The following is a 13,832-nucleotide window of genomic DNA, read 5'->3' as shown; positions in this document are numbered from 1 at the left end:
ATGATCAGAGGCTTTTGAATGTATGACCCAAGTGCTAAATCTCCCTTTACTGGCAAAATATGAGAAGAATATTTTTCCTTGGTGTGTCATGAGGTTGCTTTGTTATGAATTACCTTCAGGAGTTTTTTAGCAGTTTAGGGTCCTTTGGACAATATTCCTGGTCTTTGATTTAGAGTTAACCTTCGAAGTAGAACTTATTGTCTTCATTCCTTAGTCATAATCCCTATGTGTATTTCATTTGCTGCTAGTTGCATGAATGGAGTTGACTGCTGCTTCTATAGAAATAGGAATGGCTGCTGCAAAAAAAGAGAAAAATTTGCTGCTACTACTGCAGGACAAGAAAATTTCGGTGAAGAAGATGCCTGTGGAGATAATTTGGTGGTGGAGGGTCTGCTGCTTGGAAGATTCTGGCAGCAGAGATTGAACAGATGAGATCCTACTTCGAAGGAGGGTCTGAAAATCATTTGAAGGGATTTTTACAGATGAGGGGGTTGTGGTGGACCGACTAGTCCTCATAGGGAGAGTGGTTGCCGCTCCTTTTTTTCTCTTCTCCCTTCTTCCCCTCTTTACTTCTTGGCACCTTTTTAATAATAGTCTTTCTAAATCATAATTTATTAATATTTTTATTCCTTTTTCTTAAATCTGAATTTTTATTATAATCCTATTCTTTTTCCTTCTCCTAGCACTTTCCTATTTTAAATTCTTTCCTGACATCTAAAACCCTGATTAAATTCTCCTTTCTTATTTTAAATCCTTTATTATTTTAAATACTTTCCCAAAATTTGAAAACCTGGTTATATTTTATTCTCCTTTCTTATTTTTATTACTTAAAATAAGTTTAGCGTCTTTATAAATAAGGGATGATATGATGTGCTTGGAGTAAGGAGTCTTGTCTTTTATTTCTGAAATAAGATTTTAGCCTTGGTATTTTCCCCTTCGAGGGCTGTATCTGAAGTCGAGGTAGTGCTCTGGCTGTCCTTCCTCCGAGGTGGTGTGGTCTTCAAGGGTTTAAGTGGTGTTTTGGCTGTAGCTCGACCTCGACGAGACATTTATCTTACCATACTTTCGTTTTCTTGCAACCATTTCAGAATCTAGCCACCACAACTCCCTTTTCCACTGCTGCTAGCCACCTTCCTGCTCCTGTCCAGCCACCACATTCTCTCCAACTTGTTGTCCAGCCCTTTCAGGCCCTTCCCGGCAGCTCGTCGACACTCGTACAACAGCTACTTGTTGTCCCAGCCTTTCCCATCCTAGCCGGTGCTTCTGCGCTCGTTGTCCACACCTTGAAAGTGTTGGCAAACCTTCCCAACTACTGCCCTACTTCTTCCACAGCCACCCCACTTCTCCGGCCTTCACTGCAGCCGTCAATGTAGCCACCAAAGATGGTCCTGTTTCTATTCAATTGCGGTTCGACGTCATTATTATTTCCGACCTGTTGTCCTACTTTGACAACATCCCCCACCTCTCCAGCCTTCACCGCAACCGTCAATCCAGCCTTCCCTCGCCGGACTCCCTCCTCATCAAGCGTGTTGTGTCATCTGTATCGAGGCATTAGTTGTAATAATTTGTTTTGTGCTTTTATTTTGTGTGTTGTCTTTCGTTGTTTCAAGTCTTCATTGTAACCTTGTTTTAAGTTTGTAGTAAAATTGTGTCCTGCGTTGTGGTTTGGGTTAACTTCGGTATCACGAGGGCTTGCAGTATGAAGATTTTCACTGAAGGGAGAGTTCTACTGCAAATAAAACATGGAATGGCCTGCATTAGCAGATATGATGGCCTGCATTAGCAGATATGACTGCTGGAAAGGTTGGGAAGGCTCCAAGTCAGGAAGGGCCCGCAAGGGACTGATGGTTGCAGGAAAGAGGAGCCGAGAAGGGCCGAGAGATTAGGGCTGCTGCAAGACTCAAACTTAGCCGAATGACACTTCAAACAAATTAGACACGCGACCAATGCAGTCAAGCGAGATGGTGGGGAAGATCTGAAGGAACAATTCATTCAACTTTGGTGATCGGACGAGATGAACAACTAGTAAGTGCGCTCCATTCGAATGGAGGAAACAATTATTGCTAGGGCACACAAAGTTCGATCGAGTGACGAACTGCATGCGTCGAGCGGTGCCCGAGACTCGTAGGACTTGCATGCAGAATTGTCGAGAAAAAGTGAGGTAGAGACCGGTGACACGAGACGAATTACATGCGTACAACACTGAAGACATAAACATCTGGTTAGCTTAAAGATATCAAAGGGAGAAGATACCGATGATAATTCGACTACAGAAGGCAGAGATGTCGTTGAAGACTTCAAAGGTCGAGACCTGCGACACAACTTAGCTTATGAGGATCGGAGCATTGAGTATGTCTCGACTTCGAAGATGAGTAGTGGTTGTGATGGACGAAGGAGTAATGCCTTTGATGCCATGTTGAAAACAGGTATGGGGAGGAAAAATACTTCATGCAATTTTCACATGTAAGGTACATACATATAGACAAACTAATGCCTCTAATTTATGAACTTACCAAATATATTTAGTCTAAATTTGGAAAGTCTGAAATAAAGAAACATTAAATAGAAAGGGAATAAAACTAAGAAATGTGTTTTCAAAGTTATCCCAAATCAAATCTTTCCATGATTTTGTAAAGCAGTCGACCGACCCACCATGAAGAGGAGCCGGACTTCTCAGCTTTCCACAATCCCTTAAATATTTGATTCACAATTTTCATTGGAAGGTTCTAGTAGGTATTTGGTTTTACAACTATAAACAGAAGTAGATATATGCTAATAAAAGGAGGCGCTGGAAAATTGAAATATGGCACTTATAGCTAACTTAAAAATACTTCTACCATTCACATGTTGCATTATTTATTTTATTTGATCATTTTAAGGGGCGATACTTTAATAAAAAAGTTATGTTTCCATTAATAATTATTGTGCCGATGATCTGTTGAGACTTTTTATGTGAACCACTACGCTTTTATTCTCATGAAGTTATCGGCTAATTTATATGTTTTATTTATTCCTAGGCAATTTTAATTTTCTTCCATGCAGCACATTAAAAATCATAACCATTTTTCCATCCTTAAGGCCTTTACACATTAGTCTAGAACCTTGAATTATAGATCAGATGATAACATCAATAGATGATATTATAAATAAGTCTAGAATCTTGAATTATAAGATCAGATGAGAATATCAATAGATGCTATTTATAAAGATACCCCTACACATGTTCAATCGGAGTTTTTATTTTATTTTATTTTTTTTGCACTTGCCTAAAAGAATCTTTTATAGCATCCATCATCCAGGATTTTATAGCAAACTTGGGAAATGTTTGAGTGGCAGATTGAAATCGGTGCATTTTACTTCTGACAATAGATAAAAGTTTCTTGAAATACTTTTTATCCATTTAGTATATCACAAAATTCCAAAGGGAGCAATTATGGACACGTGATACAGTTTGGTTTAATCGCCATTTCATAACTATAGTTCCATCATTTGTAGGAAAGATAGCGATGGATGCTGAATAGTCAGAGAATCAGTTGTATAATTTTGACTGCTTCTAGTGATTCTGTTTTCTTGATAATGGTATCGTTGTTAGGATGGATGGTGATCTGTGGTCTTCTTGTAATTTTTAACTCGTGTCTCTGATTCCATTTGCTACATTAAAAATATTAGTAAGATCAAGTTAAACTTTACATTATGGCCTCATAAATTGATTATTTGGCTTACAGAAGTTTCATGCCAGATTCACTGCAGGTGGATGTTGGAAACAACTTCAGACTCTTCATCTACATTGGAAATAAAAGTCGGTATGTTAATTTTTGATTTATTTCTGTTTGATTGAAATAATGTTCTATTGGACAAGTTTTTGATTTTCCGACAAACTTGTTCGCATTATGTGTCTTCATAGTTGAACGAAAATGCTATTTCTGCCATCCACAGGTGCCCATTTCAAGAAATGGTGTATCATGCAATCTAAGATCAAAACAGGAGCAGTTGACGAGGTCTGACTATCTAGTTTCATTTTAATGCATTGATTAATGGCTTGCTACTTAAAAACTGTCTTATTTTTAATCTGGTTCTTAGTTACTGTGTGGAGAGTTATGTCCATTATGATTTCGGTTGGGAACATATCTATGGCAGTGCTTCTCAGATACCATAGTTTTGAGATTATGTACAGCTATTATGTCCTGATATAGGAATTTAATGTCCAACTCTCCCTGGCTTTAGGTTTTGATTCGCATTGTCCATTTTAGTATTTCCCTAGTTGTATAGCACTTCTAACTAAAATAACTTCTTTTTGGATTCTTGGTACTCAAAACATTGGAGTTCTTGCGAAATAGAAATTATGCTCATTTTTATTTACCATCGAGCCAGTAGCAGTGGTTAGGTTGGCACTATTTTGACTTGAGATTATGGGATTAAATCACACAACCTTTCACTGCAAAGATGAATCATCAAACCTTCGTCTCAGACCATCAGTGCTCTGGGCACTATGCTTTCTGATGATATTTATCACATATATTTCTACCAAATGAAATTGGGTCTTAAGTTTTTTATCTAATGACTAACAAATCAATGCTCTGTCTTTTGTTAGACCATGAGCTAGATTTAGCAACAATGTTGTTTTACTTATGTTAAATGTTCCAATTAAAGTAGGCAACACTATGCAACTAATAGGTGCACTGTATTGATCAACCATGAGAAAAATGCAACTACAGCACAAATGCTCTAAACTCAGAGTGGCTATTCATGATCATGCAAAATGAAGCAAGTTGATTTAAATGAATGGATTACATTGGGAGTCCCTATAAAAATTCCTCCAGTTTGTCTTGTGGACTTACTAATAAATATTTCTTTTTTTAGGTATAAAATGTTTGTTTTCCATCATTACTTTTATTCAGCTGATTGCCTTCATAATTACATTTCAGTATTTTCTATAAATGCAAAGGTGTTCTAGGATCGTATAATTAGGCTCTATTACAAGTATAACTGATTTCAAGTGATTGAATCTTTATGAGAAATGCATAAGAGAAATACTTATCCTCCTTTGACTGAACTGGTGTCAGCCTCTTCGGGTGCAACCCACCCTGTAAATTATCTGTGTGTGTGTGTGTATTTCTGAAGAGCATGCTTGCCAACTTGGTCCCTGTTTCACAGTGCTTTTTGTAGTATCGTGTATCATCTTGATTGTCTGACATTCGTATAAGCTTTTGTATGAAGTCCCGTTCTACAAGCTTTTCTTCTTCTTTTTTATTCCTTTTTTTTATTAATTTCATTAACTTTCTTCAGCGTGCTGTTCTAATGTACTTTTGTTGGTAACAGTACAAAAAAGAGGTGGAGCTCATGTTGGATGTTGCACGATCATATCTCATTAAATTCAAGGGACCCAACCAAGTGGTGGTGGAAGCATCTTCTACTCCTTCAGAGTCTCAAGTGCAGGAATGACAATCATTTATAAAAGCTTGTTGGTTGCTCGATATTCCTTTTACAAAACCAATTATCCACCACAGATGACTAGATGACACAAAGCATTTGTTTTATTGCTCCGTGCTGCAATATTTTTCCATTGCTAGCCGACCTTTACATTGAAGAAGTTGTGGCTTGCAATACACATTCATACCATTATCTTGCTTCCCTATACTTACAGTTTCTACCTTCATGTACCTGTAGAACTCAGATAACATTATAGCAAATTGTTTTACTCACACGTGTTAGATTGCTTTGTTCTTCTGTAAAATTTACTCTTTTGCTTATAAGAGGGTTGTACGGTGTCATAGTTGATCTCGTACTATGATTTACTTGATTATTTCTGTTTCTGTTCGCATATTTAAGAGAACTCTGACAACATTTTGGTGAGAGTACCATGGTTTTGCTCGTTATATTTGTATCTTGACTTCAGAATATTTCTAGTTTGCACCATGGAGCTTGAATAAAATTACTTGGTGATTTTGTGGATATTTTTTTTTCTTTCCTTGTTCTCTTTCGTTTGCTGTAGATGGCTGTTTTGGTGGGACTTTTTGTTCCTTTGACACAGAAAATGTTAAAATCATAAAAGTTTCGTAAGGCCTAGTAGTAAATATTCCATTTGTAGTGCCAGGTTCCCTGCATATGATGAATTGAAAGCATTACTATTAGGAAAACAGCGTACATCACAGAGAAGTTCAGCTGAAAATTGAGAGCTACAAAGTTCTGCCAGAACATGTAGTGAACTGGAGTCACACGTGATCAACATTTATTGTTATGCCAACTCATCTCTTTTTTTTTTAAGTTAATGTCAAAACCCCATCTTTAATATATATATATATATATATTGGGCTGATTATGACTCCTCTCTCTGACACAAAAGCTTGCCAACCAGCATTCTCATTTATTGGGCTGATTATGACTCCCTCTCTCTGACACAAAAGCTTGCCAACCAGCATTCTCATTTGCTGTCTATATGGAGTGTTTTAGTTGGATTTGTTTTTTGTTCCCTTGAGGAAAGCGGAGTTGTGGTCTTAAAATGAGGGTGGGTGTAAATATATCATAAGCTAGGATTGGGTGAGAACGTAGTTATCTTTAGTCATTGCTATTGATAGTTTTGTAGAACTAATTAAGCTAAGCTCCCAATCCAGAAGCAATACAACAGCAAAAAAGGCACAAAACATTGCCAAACCACAATGTTAAAAAATTTTCAGAACTCTGATCCAACTATACTTAAGATGTGGATTGTTAGCATTTGTATACCGGCAATTTAGACGAACCCCTGCATCCCTGTAAGAACTTCCAGCCCTCCCATTTGACTCATTGAAAGGCCAAAGAACTTACACAGATTCTCTGACACTGCTGCGAATTCTCATGTAATCCTGATGCTATCCGTTGCAATCGTCTGCTGATCAACTGTAAGCACTGCTTGGTGCTTCAGAAACCTCCTGTAGTAGGAGCTTCCAAAACTATAGTTTATACCAGAAGCTGGATTCAAATAAACCATTTTATTTTTCTTGGTTTCAGGTGGGCATTTCTTCTTCAGCTGGCCCAGGAAGTTTGGGTCGATTGACCTATCGAGCTGAGCCGTGCCATTGAAGTTGTAGAGCCTGTCATGTATGTTGCTGCATTGTATCATCCCCACTGAATATGCTCCTGCATTAAAGGATTTTTTTTTTTCTGTTCAGGTAATCCATTTATAGAAATTCAATTGCTTTGTAGGTATCTCTTGATTGGCTGAGCTTATTACCTAGAAGAGTTCCAAGGTCGAGCTCATCAAGGTCCTGGGAGTTGAAGTATGCAAGTGCTTGTTTCCAGGTCACATCTGGCGGTGGTAGATCTACTGATTGTGCTGTGGACTGTAAACCATCTCGTCTCCCTGTATAAACCGGGTATATTGGTGCACCTGCCTGTGTGATGACAGATTTATCTCATGGTATTGCTAGAAATGATAAATAGTTTAAATTCGGACTGATTGGTCTGATATTCAGTTGGATGGGATCCTCACAGAGTTTTTGGCCAATTTGAATTTTGGATTGTATGGCACAAACTTAAAAAATCTGACTCAGATCGACATGAAAAACCAGGACTTCAACCTTCTAAGTTCCAGAGTTATTGTGCAGGATAAGTGCCTATTTTTCCAGAGTTAGTTTGAGTCCAACCATCGAAGTCAGTTCAAGGCTGGAGGGGAGTTAATGTTATAGAGGCTCATTCGGCTGAGTCATCTTCCTACCAAGATTGTTTTGGATCTTTGTGTAGGGTTATTATCGTTGCTTTGATTCATTTTGCTTGTTCTTACAGAAATCCTCTATAATGAAATTTAATGCTCAAGTAAATAAAGGTTTTATTCTGTTGCTTTGATTTTCAGAACTACTTGATTGTTTTATCAAATATGACTCCTTTTTTTTTTATTTTCTTACCCTTAGGGTGGTTATAGTCCACCCTATAAAATGGTTTTCCATAGCGGTTGTTCCACTTTTGTTATTTTTCTGTAAGTTTTTATGTTAGCTTTTACCATGATTGCTTCCTCTTGCACTGATCATATGCCTTTTATTGCGGTTGAGAGCTCGAGTATTTCAAAGATGACCTAAGAGCAATTCCAATCATTCAAACTAGATTATGTCTTTGATTGCTCCCTCCGTTTAAGGATGGCGAAGAAAAAGGTGGCAAATTTGTTGTATAATGATGAACTTCTAGTTTTATCATGACTAGTGCAGCCTCGGGCTTCGATTTCCACTGTCAAGAGCTAGTCGATACATTGGGTTGTGCTGAAATGTTTAGCTGGTACTAATGGTAAATTTGAGGTGTATGAAGATTCCATGGTCAATTAGCCTCTTTAGGTCACTTTTCTCCATAAGAGTATCAAAAGAGACTCGTCAAATTTTCCAGGAACAAGGTCGGACGCTAAGGCTTGGAGAAGAAAGTAAAATATTGAAAAAGAAATTTGTTTTGCTTCCTCGAAAGTGGCTGATAAAAATGAGGCCGACTCCCTTGTTTTCAACGAAGGTGAAAGTGAGGTTGTTGTATGAGGAGATTGAGTGTATCTTTAGTGAGGAGGGAGTCATAAAGAAAGGTTGAAAGGAGCAACTCGACCATACAACTACATGGATGAGTTTGTATCGAGTCATAAAGAAAGGTTGAAAGGAGGAACTCGACCATACAACTACATGGATGAGTTTGTATCTTTATTATATTTCTCCTTCCACCATGGTTATCTAAAAGAAGGGAATTGATGAATTGATGAATATTGAAAGAAGAGGATTTTGAGAGAATTAGGAACAAGTTAACCCTTGTATTCTATAGATATCACCTTATCTCATTTTCATGGAGCGGAACTTCTTGGGGAAGAATTAGGTCAACTAGGTGAAGTAGTGGGTGCTTCAGTTGCTCTTTTTGATGTTCATTCCATTCACTCCTTCCTCATGGCCGATGAATTCTTAGGGGTAGAAAATGAGGAGCCTATTGCAGATGGAGTTACTGTTAACTAGCTTCTCCCAAAATCACCACTAAGTCATGGCTCCCCGCTTCAAAAGGAGGGGATGGATTTGTAAGGAAAGCGAGGATGGTGAACAGACGTTGGTGAATCCGACGATAGACTAGAACATTAAATCAAGCCTTGGGGTGGTAGTAACCTGTCATTTAGGTTTAGTCGATTACTCACCTTCTTTGGCAGAAAACTTTAGTGGCATGGTTATGAGAACATTATCTCCGGAGTATACAGGCTACCCACACCTTGTTGACACCCTATAGATGAATGATTTGAGGTCCTTCAAAGAAGAAGAATTAAAAGGCCTATGAGAAGCTATTATCCGCATTGAAGGAGATTGTTGTATTGATGCTAGCCTCTCCTACGGTTTTAAAGTAGCTAACTCGATGTAGTGATATTGAAGATCATATTTGGTGATTGAGGGAGTTGATTACTATCATGAAGATTCTCGAGAAATCACTGAAGAACTTATTAAGAGTGCTTCTCAAATGACCACCCTCGAGAACAAGTTCAAGAAAAATATTTATTATTGCTTGGATCACCTAGTAAGAAATAACGCAGTCTCCCAAGAATGAATAAGTATCGAAAAACTCGAAAAACTTGAGAAATTGCTTACTAAATTTGGGGAGGAAAGTGAGGATGAGGAGAGGAGTGGGGGGATTGGTGAATGCAAGATGTAACATATTTTAGCAGTTCCTTCTCAACTGTCAGTTATATATTTTCAGCACTTCACATGAAGTGTCTTTATAGAACCATATAGATTTGAAGATTTAATTATTTAAATAATCAAATACGACATCAAAAGTAATATACTTTCGCGAGAGATAGAAATAACAATTTATGATCGGTCAAGTTATTTACATTAAGAAATATTAGATATTTGTATTCATCTATAATTAAAATTGATAAATGTTACACTAAGGTCTTTATATCACCTCTCTTCAAGATTTTTGATGAGACAAATCTCGTCAGAATATTGCACACCTTCGAGCAAGTCGTTGCAACGTGGGGGTTAGTGATGCTCTACTGTTCTGCAAATTCGTTAGCTTCCTGACTGGTGCCACTTTTGACTGGTATGCCAAACTCCCTGATGGGTATGTCATGACCTTCACCAAACTAGAGAATCTCTTTATTCAAAAGTTCACCGGAGCCTAGCATCACATTATCGTTGGCGACTTAGTGGTAGAAAAGCATAATCCAGGGTAAACTCTCATTAGATTACATTCTTTGATGGAGAAACCTCATCATGAAATTTGAACCCCAAGTTCAAGAGTAGTATCCGGTAGGTGTAAGTCTTTCACTGTGTTGTCTAAAAAGGATGTTAAATTCATATGAGATGACAATTTTCAACATGTTTTTGAAAGCATTAAACAACACTTAATTACACCTCCTATTTTAACAACCTATAGCTTGAGAAAACCTCTAATTTTTTATACTACAGCTTTAGAAGACTCCCTAAGAGTCTTGCTAACCCAAATCAATGATGAGAGTAAAGAAAATGCATTATATTACCTAAGTCATCATCTGATTCCAGCTGACGTAAGATATCCCTCGACTGAGAAGCATTGCTTGGCTTTAATTTTTATTGTCCAAATGCTCAATCATGATATTTTGTCTCATAAGGTGACTCATTTCAAGAATCAATTTGTTGCAATAGTGATGATCCAGCCAACATTTTTTGGATGACTAGTGAGATGGGCAATGGTATTGCGCCAATTTGACATAACCTTCATGCCTCTACGTGCCATCACGGTACAAATCCTGACAGAATTCTTAGCATTACATTTAATATAGGCAGGGTCCCCTCTCAATAATGACCTACTAGACGAACAAATATTGGAGCTAAAAGATCCATATGCTTAACGTTAGGAACTGTACTTCGACAGAGCTTCACCTTCCAACAATTACTAAGAGACATAAGTAATCATACCTGGTAACGTAGAAGTCAGACTAATTTTCATCACTCCAGACTGATCGATATTGCATTTTTCCTACCACCTGATTGAGCCATGTACAAACAACAAAGATGAATATGAAGCACTCATAACTGGGTTGGAGCTTACAATTATAGTTGGGATCAAAGACATCAACATTTACGGGGACTATCAACTATTCATTAACCAAGTTGATGGAAGGTATAAGGTTTTAAAGCCAAGGCTCAAGCAATACTTTCGTTACACAGTTAAATTGCTGGAGCGAATTTCAAATTGCACACTATTTAGAACTCCAAGAAGAGAAAACTCACTAGCAAACACTCTAGCAAAGCTTGCAAAGGAGTTCACATGCCCGGAGGAAGACCATATCCCAATTTTGGTGTAGAAACAACAAGTTCTGTCACAAGTCGACATGAACAATCTTCACAAAATTGGTGTCATACAATGGTAGCAGCCACTGAAGAAGAAAATGAAGATTAATGTCAATCATTCATCAAATACTTATAAATTAGAAAACTACCAGAAGACAAATCCATAATAAATCAAATTAGGAAACAAGCATTATCCTACACTTTAGTAGACCATGTTCTCTACCGAAGGTCCTTTGACCAAATGTGGTAATGATGCCTGAGGAAATTTGAAGCTCAAGGTATTGTTAAAGAAGTCCACTCAAGCCTGTGTGGTGCACACCAATAAGGGTCTAAAATGAAGTGAATATCAAGAGACTAAGATACTACTAGCAAACAATGATAACATATAACTTGAAGACAACCAAAAGGTGTCGCCAATGTCAAGTATACGGAGTGGTTTTACATCAATCTATAAATGTGCTACAATCAACAATTGCATCGTGGAGCACATATATAGTGGACTCTATAGACCTTCAATGCTCCCTTGGTCACTATTTTATTCTTGCTGCCACAAATTATTTTTCCAAGTGGGTGGTAGCTATACCGCTCAGGAAGGTCAAGGCAAACTATGTGTTACAATTCTTCAAGAATCATATCATCTATAGATTTGAAGTTTTTTAAAGAATAAATTTAGACAATGGCACAAGGTTTAAAAACATGAAAATAGACAACTTTGTTCAAAGATACCTAATAGATTTGAGATACTAGCCAATCTATTACCCCAAAACCAATGGTATAGCTAAACATTCAACAAGACTGTAGTACAAATTTTGAAAAAGATGCTAACCAAATACAATACAATGACATGAACAACTACTAGAAGCCTTGTGGGCCTACCGAACAACATACAAAACACCAACACAATCAACACCGTTTGCTCTAGTGTATGGGTATGAAGCCATACTTCTGTTTGAGGTGCAGCTCTGACATGAAGAAGGGAATGCAAAGCTTTGGCATGAAGAACTTGATAGTTTGGAAGGCAAACACTTGACAAAATATAGAACTATATCAAGCTAGAATGATACAAGCACATGACAAGTTGGTTCGCTCGAGAACATTTAGAGTCAGTGACTTAGTGTTAGTGCTGCAAGGACCTATTCTTGCTCATCGCAAGACTGGAGAAAAATTTGAACCAACATGTGAGGGTCTATTCGTCATTAAAAAGGCGTGCTAAGGGGGATTCTGCCAACTTGTCAACAGTAAAGGAGAAAGATTTGTGCCTCCAATCAAAGGGCAATACTTGAAGAAATATTATGCAACATGAACATATTCATATGTAAACTGAGTGAATCCAAAACAAATACAATAATAAAACATAAAATCATGCTTTAATCCTTCTCCTGAGATTTCTCTTAGTGTTTAAGATTCTAACTTCAAATCCCCATTCGCCCTTTTGGGTTATATTGAAATAAATTCTTTTTTCCGATAAAACAAAATAAAATTCTCTAAAAACGATGAATAAAATAAAATAAAATAAACAAGAACAAATAAAAAAAATTAAATATTTATTTTACTCATGAACTTAGCACACTAACGTTCTTCATGTTGTTTGCAGGAAAATGTTGGAAGATAGACTAACCTTTAGTTTTCGAAATGATGTCAACGTGGTTTTGGACTGGAGATGCACAGAGTACAGCTCAATCATACATTTCGACCTCAACATGGACCATGTGGAGTTACTTTATTAGGGGCTTCTACTAACAATAGTTGCCTGAGAGGAGGTCCATGGGAAAAATCTGTCCTAGAGATTCGTTCCCGATAAGGGAATGTAACGAAGAGGAAGCCAGAGAAGACTGTTGATCTCAATTTTATATGACAGTACGATGTATGCAGTTGCAATCTTAATTTTTTCCTTACTTAAATTTCTCTTTGCAAGGACTACCAAAAACTTGACTTTGAAGCAAATAAGAATGCAATTATTATAATTAATTACTGGTAATATAGTACTTTTTTATACATATCGCTATCAAGTAATATAGTACTTTTTTTTACTGGATATTGTGCAAGTATACATATCGCTATCAAGTAATATAGTACTTTTTTATTAAGCCCCAATTATCGAACACGCAGGGAGAAATATGACAGCGACATATATGCTTAAAAGTACAAGAATTTGATACTGCTGCTAGAAGATTTAAATCCCCGATAACGGTGCCAAAAACTTGATAACAGTTATAGATTTGATAAAAATGTGTATAAAATATTCAATAATTGCAAAGTCACACTTATCAACGTAAGTATACGTATCACTCAAGTAATACAGGGCTCTAATAGAGTCCTGGATATCGATCCCACAGGGAGAAATATTAGAGGCTACGAACTAAGATTTAAAGAAATCAATACTTAATCATAACAATATAGTTCAATTTATATATTTGTCACTAATAAACAATTGAAATAAAAATAAAAATTTAATAAACTCTTAATTAACTAATTCTACTAATAAAGTTGCTAATGTGAAGTTTTAAAGAAGATTAATTAATCCTATGCTTGGTTACTGAATTTACGGCTAGGCTGGGGGATAACGGGTCTCAACTCGGG

The 13,832-nt window shown here is 37.0% G+C and overlaps 2 protein-coding genes across 6 annotated transcripts in view; one reads left to right on the top strand and one right to left on the bottom strand.

The window, feature by feature from the left end:
* LOC110037930 (BAG-associated GRAM protein 1) overlaps positions 1 to 6,275 on the top strand; it is a 65,242-nt gene extending 58,967 nt beyond the window's left edge. For 3 of the 5 annotated variants that reach the window (XM_020742681.1, XM_020742673.1, XM_020742698.1), the window contains 3 exons: positions 3,740 to 3,803; positions 3,937 to 3,998; positions 5,320 to 6,275. In XM_020742681.1, the coding sequence (XP_020598340.1) occupies positions 3,740 to 3,803; positions 3,937 to 3,998; positions 5,320 to 5,442 (249 nt within the window). In that variant the 3' untranslated portion in view covers positions 5,443 to 6,275. Of the gene's footprint in view, positions 1 to 3,725; positions 3,804 to 3,936; positions 3,999 to 5,319 lie in introns of all 5 variants that reach the window. The other 2 variants (XR_002295379.1, XM_020742689.1) reach the window with 2 other exon arrangements.
* Positions 6,276 to 6,434: 159 nt separating this feature from the next.
* Positions 6,435 to 9,149, bottom strand: LOC110019475 (probable peroxidase 26). The gene is given in 3 exon segments (XM_020717146.1): positions 6,435 to 7,116; positions 7,211 to 7,390; positions 9,122 to 9,149. Coding segments are annotated over 3 exon segments (594 nt in total). The 3' UTR covers positions 6,435 to 6,730.
* Positions 9,150 to 13,832: the final 4,683 nt, after the last annotated feature.

Source organism: Phalaenopsis equestris, unplaced genomic scaffold (genome assembly GCF_001263595.1).
Source record: "Phalaenopsis equestris unplaced genomic scaffold, ASM126359v1 Scaffold000002, whole genome shotgun sequence".
NCBI classification, from domain to species: domain Eukaryota; kingdom Viridiplantae; phylum Streptophyta; class Magnoliopsida; order Asparagales; family Orchidaceae; genus Phalaenopsis; species Phalaenopsis equestris.
Note: the sequence above shows the minus strand (reverse complement) of the source record. Positions and strands in the feature narration are given on the sequence as shown.